At 39.5% G+C, this 15,976-nt stretch overlaps 1 protein-coding gene across 1 annotated transcript in view; it reads left to right on the top strand.

Moving 5' to 3' along the window:
- Positions 1-13,237, top strand: part of LOC306965482 (solute carrier family 22 member 7-like) — a gene marked incomplete at its 3' end in the record, with an annotated part of 33,738 nt that extends 20,501 nt beyond the window's left edge. Inside the window, exons 4-11 of the mRNA XM_079559949.1 lie at positions 530-633; positions 704-858; positions 4,956-5,124; positions 6,814-6,937; positions 9,384-9,493; positions 9,973-10,187; positions 11,215-11,323; positions 13,027-13,237. Of these exons, the coding sequence (XP_079416075.1) occupies positions 530-633; positions 704-858; positions 4,956-5,124; positions 6,814-6,937; positions 9,384-9,493; positions 9,973-10,187; positions 11,215-11,323; positions 13,027-13,237 (1,197 nt within the window). The remainder of the gene's footprint in view (positions 1-529; positions 634-703; positions 859-4,955; positions 5,125-6,813; positions 6,938-9,383; positions 9,494-9,972; positions 10,188-11,214; positions 11,324-13,026) is intronic.
- Between the last annotated feature and the right edge of the window lie 2,739 nt (positions 13,238-15,976).

Below are 15,976 nucleotides of genomic sequence, written 5' to 3'. Positions count from 1 at the left end.
ACTCACTGCTTGCTTTTCTAACTGTGTACTACTGTCAAAACTATGAAGCGATTTATGCCTAAAAGTAACACAGAGCACTGAGTGAAACATCAAAAGCTGGGTACTCCGGTTTCCCTTACCACTAAAGACATGTACAATAGGCCAGGATGAATGAGAGTGTGTTTGAGAGTGCACCTGGGTGACGGCATGGAAATTAGCCCAAGCCAGGCTACAATCTGGTGTGGCTTGTTCATTAACTTGCACTGCCCCGACCAATTAAACCAAAAAACTAAACTAAAAATGTGCGTCTTTTTGTATCATTGGACTGAATTCCAGTCCATGCCTCAGGAGAGAGTTTGTCCCTGACCATCATGGCACCTGTCCTTGGGTCATTTACCCTGGCAGGCAGAAGGACACTTCTAAATTGCATTACAAGGACTCTCTAAAGTACTAAAAGGTGTATATAAAGTATCCTCATATGAAGTAACATAAGAATGAGACTGAACATCTTGTGTGTGTCACACAGACTTGAATCATCTCTGTGTTTCAGTTTGACCTGGTGTGTAACCGGAAGAGTTTGGCCAGAACTGCCAGCACCATCTTTTTTATGGGAGTCATGGTCGGTGCTGTGGTTTTCGGCTTCCTCAGTGATAAGTGGGTGAAAACATCTCACTTTACAGGAACAAAACAAAGCAATGACACTAACACTGTGAATGTAACGCAGATATGGGAGGAAAAACCTGATTCTACTGTCGTACATCCTGTCCGTGGTGTTCGGCCTCTCCAGTGCCTTTGTGACCTCTTACGAGATGTTCGCCGTGCTGAGGTTCTTCACTGGTTTCGGTCTGACTGGACTCGGCATAATCTCCATTGTACTAAGTAAATCACACATTGTTTCATTATTCTTCCATTTGGTAGTAACATAACTAACTAAAAAAAAACATCATGACGCAAACATGAAACTATCTTCCCATAATCAGACTTCAGATTGCACCGCTCTGCAACCATGAATATAAAATATGGAAAAATAATAATAATGACAACTAGAAATGCAATGCTGCGCCATTGCGATTGACTGCGGAATTGCGGGAAGCGAATGCAGAAATTGCATTTTGCATAAACTGTTCAAATTGCATAAATTGCTTAATTTGCATAATCTTATTTGCATAAACTGGTAAAATGCATAAAATGTCATGTTGCATACACTGTATAAACTGCATAAAGTGGTAAAATGCATGAATGGGTTAATTTGCATAAATTATGTAAATTGCATAAACGCTTTAAAATGCATTAGCTGGTTAAATCCCATAAAGTGGTTACTTTGCATAAATTATTAATATTGCATAAACTTTTATATTCCATAAACTGGTCAAACGCTTGAAATGGCCTCAGTGCTTCAATGGCAGAAGCTGCATAAATGTCTGAAAGGCCTGGAGTCTCCCCATTGGCTGGATTCCCCCATACACACCAATGCAAAAATTTCAAACTCTCGTATAAAAAACTGGAAATCTGCAGAAGGCCATTTTTTCTCAAAACCCACAAGTTGCAGAAGCTGAACATGCACAAAGTGCAGAAATTGCATAAAATGCAGAAAAAAGTGCAGAAAAGCATGGATTTGTGGGAGCCCCATTATAAGTCAATGGGAAAATCTCCGACATTTTGGCCGATTGCGAAAAAACCGTAAGTTGCAGAAGTCCCAAAAGTAAAAGCACCCTTCTCCTCAACATGCGGAACATTTTGATGCATAACTTGCATAAATTGCACAAAGCATGAAGGTGCTGAAAGCTCTAGAAAATCGGGAAAAAGATGGAAGAGGAATAATAATAAAGAACATGAAAAGAAGAATTCCGCAGTCAATCAATAACTTGAAATGCAATGGCTGTGCCATTGCAATTGACTGGAATTGCGGGAAGCGAATGCAGAAATTGCATAAAGTGTAAAAATTGCATAAACTCTCGAAATTGCACAAATTGGTTATTTAGCATTCTCCAATTTGCATAAACTGGTAAAATGCATAAACTGTTTAAATTGCATAAACTGGTTTGATAGCAAAAAAACGGTAAAATGCATAAATTGGTTAATTTGCTTAATCAAATTTGCATAAAGAGGTAAAATGCATAAAATGTCATGTTGCATAAATTTAAGATTGCATAAACTGGTAAATGCATGAATTGGTTAATTTGCATAAATTATGTAAAATGCATAAACTCTTTAAAATTCATAAATCCTAAATGGCATAAACTCTTAAGTTGCATAAACGGTTTAAAATGCATAAACTGGTTAAATTCCATAAAGTGGTTAATTTGCATAAAATATTTACATTGCATTACATTTTTGAAAACTTTTTAAATGGCAGAAGCTGCACAAATGTCTGAAAGGCCTGGGGTCTCATTTATAAAGCTCACGTACGGACAAAAGGAGGCCAAAACCTTCCGTACGAACGGTTCTGCGCCAAAGGTGGTATTTATAGAAATCAAACTGAATGTGAAACATTACGCACCGCCACACTAGGTTTGTACCTGTCGTACGCAGTCCGCACTTTTCAGAAATGCTGCACAGACACGAGGAGAGGCGAGGTAAAGTAGCGAGGGGAGGTCACATTGAGGAAATGAAGTTTTGTGCACATTTTAAATCGCTGAGCTTTCTTCTTTATTTAATCATCACCTTATTCATTAGAACTTATTGGTAATAAAAATATAAAATCTAAGAATTAAGCCATAGGCGTCACAGATTACGACAAGATTTGTCAAAGACGTGCACGGTCATGTACACTCATGCACGGACATCGGAGCTGCTGCCGCCTCCTCAGAGCGGGAAGCAGGAAGGATCCGAACAGAACCGTTTTAACCATAGTCTGAACTTCTGCAGAGGCCGCGCTGAGGGCGGGTCCAAGGCACAAGTCCATTCAGAGACGCTGCATAATTACGCGGTGCAGCTCCATGACCTCCCTCTCTCTCTCACCACCCGGACTCTGCTCCTCATTCACGCCCAAAGCGAACCGCTGCCTCGCCCCCCAACCCTGACTACACGTACAGCGAGCTCAAAAAACCATATCTGAGAGATTAAAAGCTTATTCTGTAGTTTCAGGAAGTTTGAGCTCCGTGAATGGCACTGGCAAATATCACAATCAGCGTCTAAAAGGCTCTACTTTACGTTCTTAAAGTGTTTTTCCAAAAGTTTTTTGATGAGACACTGCACTCTGCAAATACTTTCAGAGAGAAAAAGCAGGAACATGTCAGTAAAGATCCACCCGGCCTCTGCTGTCACTGCTGCGGCGTGAGGCCCCTCCCTCTCTGCTCCCAGTGTCTCGGTAAAACCCTCTCATTATTGCCTCATGTTTAGGTAAATCTCATTCATAAGTTACTTTACATGTCCTTATATGGTGTAATGGAGGCGTGCAGGGGGCGTGCAGGCGTGCAGGGGGCGTGCAGGTCATGTGCGCACATTTCTGCTCCAGGTGGAATCAGTGAAGGGGAGATTACGTGGTGCTGCACGTACCGAGGGTTTCATAAATCCCATTTTTTGAAGTTTGGGTTTTGCTCGTACGGACTCATATAGGCAAAGTTTCACGCACAGTTTTATAAATGAGACCCCTGGAGTCTCTAAAATCCTATTAAAATGCATTGGCTGATTCCCCCATACACACCAATGCAAAAATTTCAAATTCCTGTTTAAATAAACTGGAAAACTGCAGAAGGCCAATTTTTTTCTCAAAACCCACAAGTTGCAGAAGCTGAACATGCACAACCTGCAGAAATTGCAGAAAATGCAGAAAAAAATGTGGAAAAGCGTTAATTTGCGGAAGCCCCATTATAAGTCAATGGGAAAAAAACGTAAATTGCAGAGGTCCCAAAAGTAATAGCAGGATTCTCCTCAACATGCGGAACGTTTTGATGCATAACTTGCATAAATTGCACAAAGCATGAAGGTGCTGAAAGCTGCAGAAAATCCGGAAAAAGAAAAAAGAACAAGAAATAATCTATATCTCTTTTTCCTCCTATATCTCTTTTTCCTACAAGCTCGGGTCCTCTACCAGAGGCCTGGGAGCTTGAGGGTTCCGCGCAGTATCTTTGCAGTTCCTAGAACTATATATATATATATTAGAGGTGGACATAGATTAATTAATCATTTTTTAATCTAGATTAATCTAGATTAATTCTGAAATTAATCTAGATTAATCTAGATTAAAATGTCTCGCTTGAATTCTGCCGAAGCCATTCAGAATATGTGTGCTACCCAAATAATGACTAAAACTAAGTCTTTGAGAACGAGTTTCTCAAGTCAGGCCAGGGGCTCATCTCCTGTTTCCAAAATGCATCACAAACTGCTTGAGAACATTCTACTATGATAATTGGTGATGAAAATAATTCATGTTCAAGAAGATGCACTTGTGTTTACTAACTGTTTATTCAGTTAAACATTAATTTTGAACTGTAGGCCGACATTAGAGGTCCTGATGAACTGTTTACAGTCAGTAGCTTTGTGTCAATCAATTTTCTGGTGACAAACTAAATCTCCTCTTCTGCACACTATGACCTGCTACAGAAAAAAGATCCAGTTCTTTAATGGTGCTCTTATCGGTACTTTAAAAGAAAAAAGAAAAACGTTAGATAGAGGCTACTGTATATAGGCAATGTAGCTTAGGCCAATATTTTTCATTAAACTTTTTTATTACACATTTACTCTGCACTTGGACCTAATGTATTCCCAATGTGTGCAAACACTTTAATATATGGGAGGTAAAATACAAGTATAGACCAAAATGTAAAGCTCAATATTTTTGAAAATATTCTAGTAAGTAAAGGATTAAGTGTCATACATGTTTGATAATTAGTTGACTCAGTGCTTTCTATGAAAAGGATCCTTTTGCTGACAAATTTGCAGCACATTTTCAGCCTCAATCCTGTCTACTTGTGCTCAAAATGTAGGGCTAAATCACCCTCACTTCCATTGTACATAATGTTGTCATTCCACAGGCCTCGAGTGGACTAACACCACACACAGGTCATTGGTTAGTGTGATAGGCAGTACAGCCTGGTCTGTGGGGAACATGCTCCTCGCTGGGTTAGCCTTCGCCATCAGAGACTGGAGACACCTGACCCTCACAGTGACCGCTCCGCTGGGACTGGGCCTGCTGACCTGGTGGTAAGTGCCACAAACGCCATTCTAGCACTCAAACACTTCATTCAATTGTGGTGTTTCTGAGCATTAACATTTTCTTGCTTTCTTCTGAAGCAAAAGCATCTGTCAAAGTCATTCTGTGAGTGAGTTTGTGGATGAACCATCACTCATACTAAACTAATCCTTTATCATGCCGCATTGTTCTTTATGATCTGTTCTTTGATTAACAGTTGAGTTAAGAGTTGAGTGTTTTACCCATTGATTTTGGCAGATGTTCGCTGGAAGTATCTGGCTGCAGACTGGAAGGGCCTCTTGTGTGTGAATATACCTAAATACGGAACCAGGATAAGTTTAGAGTAAGGAAGAGGGATCTCATTCATGAAACTGAAACTGTGTGTGATTCTTACTCTATAGTACGTTAGCCTGGCATCCAGACTGATCTCCGATGTTTATTAATTAATAAACAGGAGACTAATCTGGCGACCCTGTCGTAGAAAAGCTACTGCTTGAGGCGGGACTAATGTGGGACAACCGAAGCGCATAGCAGCCAATGAGAACATAGCAGATGTGACGACAGAAACAGCGACAAGAAAGTTGTAGTCATTTGGACATTAACAATGGCGCTCCCTGCCACACGGAGTTCAGTAAATGACTTCTGTCGTTTATGTCAGAAAAACTTAAGAATACAAGCATACCGGAGCATTACATGAAGTGGTTGCTTGTGTTGAAAAACTACAAAACAAAGGCGCAACAACGTGACGCTCGTTCAGGGAGCTGCTCTGATTGGTCGGTAGGCTCCATATCACTGCGTCGCTTCCTTTGAAAGCGCGCAATGGAGTGTTGCCAGACCCTCTTCTGTAAAGAAGCGGAGTCTGGTTGGCGAGACTAATAGTACGTTCGAACAAAACCCAAACTTCATGTTCAGAAGTTTGGGTTCGTAAGTGAGATTTATAAAACCCTACGTACTCTCACTTGCACGTTATCTTCACGGATCCCACCTGGAGCAGAAATCTGCACGCTTCCATTTCACTATAAAAGGACAATGCAAAGCAACATATGAATGAGATCTGCTTAACCCATTTAGCTGTGGGTTTATTATTTTCTGTCTCAGAGCTTAGATCTCGCCGTTTGGTGCCCATTTGAGCCCCACCTACTCTGAGTCACTGTGATCTGATTGGCTTCAGTTACACTGTAGGTCAGACACCGTGAGTGACAGAAACATGACACTAAATAGTTGTAGCGATTCACCTGTCTTTTTCAAAGCGATAAAGCTACTACACACTTTTAGGTAATGGGCGGATCTGTATACCAGCAGGGGTGAATGACCAACTAACAAACAAATGAAATTACTTTGGCTCTAGTTTATAGCCATATGTATTTAGACATATCCCATCCCAATGCTCGAGCGTAAACCCATTGAACAACACAAAACTACGCACGAAGGCACGTGAAAGCAAAAGGCTTTATAGTCCATATGAAGTCCATAAATACAGGTCCAGACCACGAAGCCTTGATCCCACCGCAAGCCCGGTTCTACTGGGCAAAATAAACATGGTAAGCAGTGGCCTGGGACGTAAGGAGGGAGACCCCCCTAGAAAAATCATATTTGATTTCCTGTATTCTGATGCATTTTAAATTATGACTAAGATGCACTTGTTGTAAAATGTTGTTGTCCATCAACATTTTAATCCAATGTGCATGTTTTGTGTGAAGGTGGATTCCTGAATCTGCTCGTTGGTTGTTAGCCAATGGAAGAGTGGAGCAGGCGCGCTTCTATCTGGACAGATGCTCCAAGTTCAACAAGAGGCAAAAACTCTCACCACAAATCAAGTTAGAGGTACAGTGCATAAAAGAGGCTGTGGTGCCCATGCGCTTGCACAATTTCCAATTGTTTTAATCATGACATAGCGAACGCAGCTGCACAGGGTTATTTTTCTTTATTTATTTATTCTACTTCCATTCATCAAATGTTTTGGCCAAAAAAAAAAAAAAAAAGAAGAAATTTGGCCATGCACAGTTTCCGACCACAGACCTGTTCATGTACATGTTTTCCTCGCAAAGAACAAAAGATCTACTCTTTGGAGGGTAAACACAAACATTTTGAATTATTCAAATATTAAAGAAAGCTTGACGGTTGCTATTGGGGAATATTGAGATTTTTGGTTGATCCTGGAATACTTTGGGATGCCATAAAGGCAATAATTAGGGGGAAAATAATAAGGAACTCTTACCATCAAAACAAAATGTCAACTTGGAACATTAACTACTGAAACTTCAACAAGAACATATGACACCTGAGATCAAATTTGAAATAAAACCATTGAAAAAAGAAATAGACGACATCAATACATTGACTGTACAAAAATACTAATTTTTACTAAGCATCAGAACAATGAAGCAGGGGGAGATCTCTAATTTAAACTCAGGAAACAACAAGCTGAGGGACCCATTCATAAAATTAAGAATCCGTTTAACAAAAAAAATGAAAATGAATAAAATAAAATGAAATGGTGCTTTGAAATGGACTATTTAAAGCTTTACTCCCAATTAAGATATAGACGCTTTCCTCACACAACTGAATTTACCAACACTGACAGATGAGCAAAATAACAGACTCCTTTCCCCAATAACCAAAGAGGCTGTCCAACTGGCAATTAAAAAACAGAAAAAAGGAAATATGGCAGGAGCAGATGGATTTGGCCCTGAATGGTATAAAACAATGGAGAATTGCCTAACCCCAAACCTATTGAAAACATTTAACTGGGTGATGCAAAAGGAAACAATTCCTCCTTCATGGAATAAGTCAATAATCTCCATCATCCCAATGGAAGGGAAAGACAGTCAATATGATAATTATTGCGCGATTAGTGTCCTAAATATAGATTACAAATTGCTGGTAGGATCAGACCGGATTCATTAAACAAAGGCAGACACAGCTAGATAATGTTGTAAGAAGAAACCAAGAAACCTTGGTGACTAGAATTAAGATCAATGGAGACCTTACTGAGTCAATTGCATTGGAAAGAGGAGTGAGACAGGGATGTCATTTATCTGCACTTTTCTTTGCTTTGTACATTGAACCGCTTGGTCAGTGGATCAGGCAGAAACATTATATTGTAGGGGTAACTGTCGCAGGAAAAGAATAGAAATTGGCCCTATTTGCTGATGATGTTTTGCTGACCAAATCTAATCCTATTCTGATGTTACCAAAAGCTATAATGTTATTTGAGGACTATGGTACCTTTTCAGGATACAAAATGAATGTAAACAAAACTCGAGTATTGACCCTAAATTATAGATTTATGTTCTCAGATTGACTGATTAAGATGAACTTCCTTCCTTGAATCTTATATTTCTTTCAATGTCTGCCGTTTTCCATACCCCAAAAACAATTTACAGCATGGGACAAAATTGTATCTAAGCTTATATGGAAGGGTAAAAAACACAGAATTAAGTTTAAAAATTAACAAATTAAGAAAGAAAAAGGGGAGATGCATGTTGGAGGTGTGGTACTGCAGGGGCAAATCATTTTCATGTTTTTGTGGAGCTGCCAAACTATTCAAGAATATTGGGTAAAGATTCATCAGCATGTACAACATGTGTCTTCAATTTTCATCTCAGTTGAAATTGCAAATGGACTCATTTTACAGGGTTTGGTCAAAATGGACAGAATATGTTAAGCCGATAAGATCTGATTTCATGTAATGCTGAAATATAAATACTGCTGATTGCTATTGTCGACAATTCTGTGTAAACCAAAATGGTACCCCACATCTTTCTATTGTTCGTTTGTGTGAGTTCCATAATGTAAAAATGGAAGAGCAAAATCGCATGACTTTTTTGAAAGAAAAAAAAGAAAAATTATTTGTCTCTTCAATAAAAGATAAATGTAAAAAAAAAAGAATAGACAGATGAAAAATCTGTAAAAAAAAACAAAAACATCAGACTATACAATAATGAAAAGAAAGAATGGGGACATATCTGGGACTACTACATATCTGGGAACACTATTTCGTTGTACGCTTGTACAATGACAATAAAACACTTACTTACTTACTCTTCCCTTCAGGCTAGGAATTAGATATTGAAAAAGACACACACACACACAAAAACATTTTACCTGCAGTGTCTTCCCATAGTAGAAACAGGTGAAATGATTTACCGCTTAGAATAAAAAAAATGCAGTGCACTTATACAAGTTTTCATAAGCTGTGAGAAGCACATTTTGCTTCTTTAAAATTATGTTTCTTATGTGTTTATAATTGTGCTCTTTGTCTCATCAGAGTTTTACTGAAACAGCAGACCAAAAAGACAATGGCAAAACCTATAATTTTCTTGACCTGGTAAAGACACCCAAATTAAGGGTCTACACTATCATCATTGGATTTGTCTGGTGAGTAATCAGTTGGTCATAATAAAGTCATAACAAAGATTTTTTGTTGAGGGGTTGAGGGTTGGGAGCACAGGGAGGGCAGGGAAGGGAGGAGTTCAGCTTCCTGACAGCCTGGTGGATGAAACTGTTCTTCAGTCGACTGGACCTGTCACTCATGGTGTCTGACCTAAAGTGTAACTCTGAAGAAAGTCAATTCACATTTACACTGAGAAAGTTGGAAGAGCGCCCCCTTGTGTCACCTTGCATCCAAATGCCGGAACATAACAGAGGGTCAAAATGACCGAAGGCCCCACGAGGGATAAGAGTGTAAAGTGTCGAAATTGTGAAATTATAGGTTAGAATGCATTTTTAGGTTTATATAGTAACAGTGTCGATCTTTAGAAAAAAAAGGGAACCTTATCAGATTCAGTATCCAGCTGCATCATAATACAATTCTGACTCAATATTATGTTCTGATTGATGGATATGGTTCCCAACAGGTATGGAGTGGCACAGACATACTATGGCATCAGTCTGAACATCAGTGGATTCGGTCTGAACATTTACCTCACACACTTCATCTACTCGGCCATCGAACTTCCAGCTAAGGCAATCATCTACTGTCTGCTCAATACCATTGGCCGCAAGAAGTGCCAGGCAGGAACGCAACTGTTGACCGGAGTCTGCATCTTCATCAACATCTTCATCCCCGACAGTAGGTCACAACACTGTACTCAAAAAAGCCCTTTGTCCTTTTGAGAAACACTGAATGAACACAGCAATCTTTTAACCTGTTAAAGCTCTGAAATATTATTTTTAGTCTCAGATCTTGGATCTTGGCGTTTGGTCACATTTGAGCCCAACCCACTCTGAGTCACTGTGATTTGATTGGCTTCAGAGTTACACTGTAGGTCAGACACCGTGAGTGACAGAAACATGACGCTAAATAGTGAGCTCTTTATTTTCTGTAAAAAGGCTTAGACCACATTGCTCTTCAGTCACAGATTGAGAAGTGAAGAAGGAAGTCATGGAGATTCTGTGTTAGAACATTACACTTCTGCTGGATGTAACAATCATTGATTGAAATGTATGTATTCCTTCATAATAACTGTGAAAAATCCTGTATATAATTAAAATATTAGTTCATTAGTAATGACTCTCATTCTAAATAAACAAACCCTTGCCAATTGTTTCTGCTGTACAGTCGTTTTTGTACCAGTTCCTCTGAGTCGTGGTGCAGCAGGACTGATGTGGACAGATGTTACAGTAGAAGCTCATGAGGTTCATTTCTTCAGCAATTACTATAGTAACTATTTTCTCCAAAGTAAAAGTAGATCTACCACAGTCCTGTCCACATCAGTCATGGTCCACCATGACCCACCACGACTCAGAGGAACTGGAAAAAGCATGACTTTACATCAGATAATATAGCGTCATGTTACTGTCACTCATGGTGTCTGACCTAAAGTCTAACTCTGAAGAAAGTCAATTCACAATTACACTGAGAAGGTTGGCCCTCTTGTGTCCAATTGCGTCCAAATGCCCGGACCAAAACTAGCACCCTGAAGAGGTTGAAAAATATGTTTTGTGAAAGCAAAAAGGCAAATGCAACCACTTAACTAAATTTTATTGCTTTTATTCAAGGAAGCACTTGTGTTTCCTTGAGTATGCCCTTTCTACCAAATATTTTTTATTACCCCTGTCACACATTCACCAGTCATGAACCTTCTTCTTTCTCATAGGCCTGTGGCATATGCGAGCAGCCATTGCTATCCTCGGAAAAGGAGCGTCTGAAGCAGCCTTTGTTACCGTCTTCTTGTACACAACAGAGATTTATCCCACAGTCATCAGGTGAGTTCTCCACCGCTGCAGTTTGTGGTGCCTCTTTCGAGCAAGATAAGCCAGTAACTAAACCTGTGCTCGAGCTGACATCCCAGTTGTTTGCTTGAGTTAGTTATAACCTTGTCTCAGTCGGAGTTCATTGCGAGACAGAGTTGGGATGTGAACAGGGCCTCTGACAAATTTAGCCTTGCGGAAAGTCTATGGTGCCACATGATGTCTACTCTTAGATATTTGAAAAAGTTGTCTACAAGAGGTTAATTGACTACTTAAATAAACAAAATATTCTCACATCATCACAACATGGCTTCAGAGAAAAGAGTACCACTTGCATGGGAATCCTAGCCTGGCTAACGCCAGACTAAAATCACAAGTGATATTTAGTCTGGGGACCACCAAGCATGGTGTTTGCCAGGTTATGGCAATCCTGGATCTGGTAGAAAAAAATCAACGATGCTTTCGACAAAGGTGAGTGTGGCATAGGTGTTTTCCATCTGTGACATTCGAATCAATGTCACAGATGCGCCTTAGCCGTTGGAACTGACAAACTGACATCGATTCGAATTTTGAAATAAATGCTCGGGATATGAGTCGGAGATTTAAAGAGAGAGGATATTCCAACCATACTGTGTCTTCGGCTTACAACAGAGCTAAAAGCTCCAATAGAGAAGACTTACTGATTCAAAAAACAAAACAAAAAGAGAATTCAGACCAAGTGTTTTTTTGTGACAGAATACAGTACAGAAGCTAATAAAATTAAACAGATAATCAAACAAAATTGGACTATTTTAAGAAGTGATAGCACACTGAGAGATGCTCTCCTAGAGACCCCCACCATTAGTTTTAGGAAAGCCCCCACTCTTGGTCATCAACTGGTTCACAGTCATCTTTCACCAATAAAACAGAAGACATGGCTCAGCACTAAAGCTGGTTGATATCGATGTGGTAATTGTTCTTTTTGTGAAAATATACAAAGAACTAACATCTTCAAGGATACAACATCAGGTCAGACTTACAACATTAAAACCATCATCAATTGCAACACCACCTATGTTGTATATAGACTTGAATGTCCCTGTGGTCGATTTTATATTGGCAGAACAAAACGCAAACTGAAAAACAGACTAGCAGAACACAAACAAGCAATAAGAACTAGCAACCCCCAGTATCCTATGGCCATGCATTATAGAGATGTCCACCATGGGAATTGCAAACGCCTTAAAATTTGTGGCTTGGAGCCAAGACAAGAGACTATCTGAGGAGGGGACAGATTAAAAAAACTCCTTCAAAGGGAATCCTTTTGGATTTATACACTCAAAGCTATGGAGTACCCTGACCTCAATGGAGAATTAGATTTGTCAGTATTTTTGTAAAATGTATGGATTCAATAATTATTTGCATTTCTCTTTATGGTTTTGTAAAGAAGAGTGTATTGTACATATTTTAATGTTTTGTATTCTACAAACCAGGTGACTAGGAACACACCCACCTTGGACCAATGTCCATGTGACCAATGCTGTAAGCTTATAGCTGTACAGAGGCAGCCATCTCGAGCTTGCTCTGAGGAAGGCCTAGAGCCGAAACGCGTTGGCAATTTTATTTTAGCTAGTCATGTTTATATAAAGGCTTTTTTTAAAAATCATATTGATCATCTTGTTAATATGTCCTGTTGTCGTTGTCAGTGCTGCCTCTTCCCTAACCTCCATTCCCTGCAGACAGAATGCCATGGGCTACACCAGCTTTGTAAGCCGCCTGGGTGTGTGCCTGTCTCCTCTCATCCTGCTGCTGGAGGATGTGTGGCTCCCCCTGCCTCAGATCCTGCTCTGCTCTGTGGCCCTCCTGTCAGGATTACTGGTGCACTTCCTCCCTGAAACACTCAATGTCCGCCTGCCAGAGACCATCGAGGATGTGGAGAACCCAAGGTGAGGGAGAAAAAAAAATACATGAATTTATAAAGTTGAAAAAAAGTTCTTGTTAATGACTGCAACCTCGGCATCATTGTATGTTTAAAAACTGAAACTAGTCTGGAATGACCCGTTTATTTTTGTTAAATGGATTATGGGGATGGATCATAGGCAGGAATCTTGGGATGAGGCATGAGAAGTGAGAGTTGTCATTGAAATGTCCGTGTTGTTTCAATACATTTACTCAGATCTAATATTAAATGTGAAGAGTCATTTAAGAGACACCTGGCCAAAAGGCACATAGCTCATTATGCAAAGAAACCAAAGATTGCATGCCCTTCTTATCTTAATTAATGTCACCGGTTTGATACAGCGAAAGTCCTTGGCAAAAACTGCAAGGAAACGTAATTTCACCCCTGAAGTGGCTGCAAAATGTATTGATGCTTTACAACAAATTCCTCCAGTGACTTTAGCTGCTAACTGTGATTTTATTGTTGACAATTTTAACAGTAAACTACTCATTGCCCTCGATACAGTTGCACCATTCAGACTTAAAAAGATTAATCCTAAACTCCTTCCCCCCTGGAGAAACGAGGCGCTACAGCAACTTAAGAGAAATTGCCGGAAGGCAGAGAGGAGATGGAGGAAAAGCAAAATAACGATAAATTGTCAAATATTCTGTGCTCAACAAAAGACCTACAATACAGCAATAAGAAATGCAAGAAAGAAATTCTTTTCCACATTAATCACCAATCATAAAAATAACCCAAAAGTCGTATTCTCAACAATAGAAAATGTTTTAAACCCTAATTTAAACAAAACTCCTTTTAACCCCACATACGCTCTCTGTGAGGCATTTGCAGACCACTTCAGAGGAAAGATAGACACTATCAGATGCAATATTTTATCTACCCAAAGTAACACGGTTCTAAATACATCTGATGGTCTATTTGTTCCAGAGGAACACTGGACAGTTTTGTCCTGGTTAATGCTGAGATGCTTGATAAAGTTTTCTCCTCAGTGAGGCCCACCACATGTCTTTTAAACCTGGTCCAAACCCCGTTTTTTTAAAACATTTTATGGATCTTTTAGAGACGAGCTTCTAAACATGATGAATTGCTCTATTCAGAGCAATGTGGACTGTAATGATTTTTAACAATTTCAGACCAGTATCCAACTTACCATTTTTAAGCAAAATCTTGGAAAAACGTCTTTATCCAACTTAATGATTTTATTGCTGCACATAATGTCCTTGAGAAATTCCAGTCCGGCTTTAGAGTAAACCACAGCACCGAGACCGCCCTCTTAACCAAAAGACAAGGACGCACTTCACAAAGTTTCAGACTAACAGATGCAGTTCTCGCCACAATCTCTCATCCTCATGTGTACAGGTTCAGGTTAAGTCTTAGAGTTAAAACATTACATAAATTGTCCAGGAAGAAAACCAAAGGAAAATATCCATGATGCTGCCGTACTTCTGCCTCTGAGCAAATGTCTGATCAAGAGTGAAAGTTCTTTTTGGACTTTTTGAGCCCAGGGCCGATCACAGATGGATAAACTATGGCTTATATAAATTAGTTTTGTCTCCCAGCCAGCAAAACAATAAAGACTCTGCTTGGGTTTGCCCACCTGCTTTACAAGTCAAATTTCATTTTTGACTTGTAAAGGTCCAGCCCACATGGGGCCCACATGGAACCTGAGGACAAACCCACTCATAACCCAGGTGGGCAAACCCAAGCAGAGCCCACAATATTTGCTGGCTGGGCTACAGAATAAAAATGTAAATTTAACAAAACATTTTAGCACTTTTTCAAAGGAAGCCATTTTGAACAGCTCTTATAACATTCTGTGATGTTAAAACAAAAATGTCACTGGTCGGACTTATGAGACTTTTTTTTTTTATATAACATGTGTGACTATGGAAGATGAATTGAGTGAGCAGAAGATGGTAAATAAGAAATACTGGTAGTGAATCCTTTCTTGTCCAGGGCCAAAAAATAAAACTCTCTTGGCTATCCCCTAGACACAGCCCTGCTCGCAAAGGCTGGCTACCTGATTGATTGATTGATTTTTCTAGAAGTTGAATAACATTTGTTTGGTCCTTTGCTATATTGTGAAAGTGGGCATTTATGAAAACATCTATAGCCTGTGTACTGTTGGTAAATTTAGAAGCGTGCGCTGTTGTTATGTTACTCTGACACAGGGGTGGGCAATATTGACAAAAAATATGATTTCAATATTTTTGACTCCTGAGACTTTCTCCCCCTTTCATTTTTCTATTCAGGTGACTTGTGTCAAGTGAAAAGTGCTACACAAATAAGCTTCCATTCCGTCTGTAACACATTCTGTGCATTAATATTTATCTTATCTATATTTTCTTTTTCAGGGGGAAACAGACATCTCATGGTGTCCAGTCCACAGACGCTTTCCTTGACTCCAAACTCAAAACCAGTCAAGCATAGTTGTGTTCTCCAGGAAAAGTCCTTCAGTGGCTATATTCTTTCCATTAGTGAAGTTGTTTATGCAGGAGTTCTACCCATTTCTTTTTACTCATTGTAGCATTCAATCCTTTGCCCGGAGTCTGCATTGTATTTCACAGTAAATTTTCTAGAGTAAATTTAACTCTGAGAGAAGGAGGACCATGTACAGTCTGAACAGAGTAACTGTGAGTTGACTCTCCTCAGAGTGAAACTTAAGAATAGGCAATCTGACACCATGAGTGACAGTAACATGATGTTAAACAGAATATGTTCTTTATTTC

The sequence above is a fragment of the Gobius niger genome (genome assembly GCF_951799975.1).
Source record: "Gobius niger genome assembly, chromosome: 7".
Classification (NCBI taxonomy): domain Eukaryota; kingdom Metazoa; phylum Chordata; class Actinopteri; order Gobiiformes; family Gobiidae; genus Gobius; species Gobius niger.
Note: the sequence above shows the minus strand (reverse complement) of the source record. Positions and strands in the feature narration are given on the sequence as shown.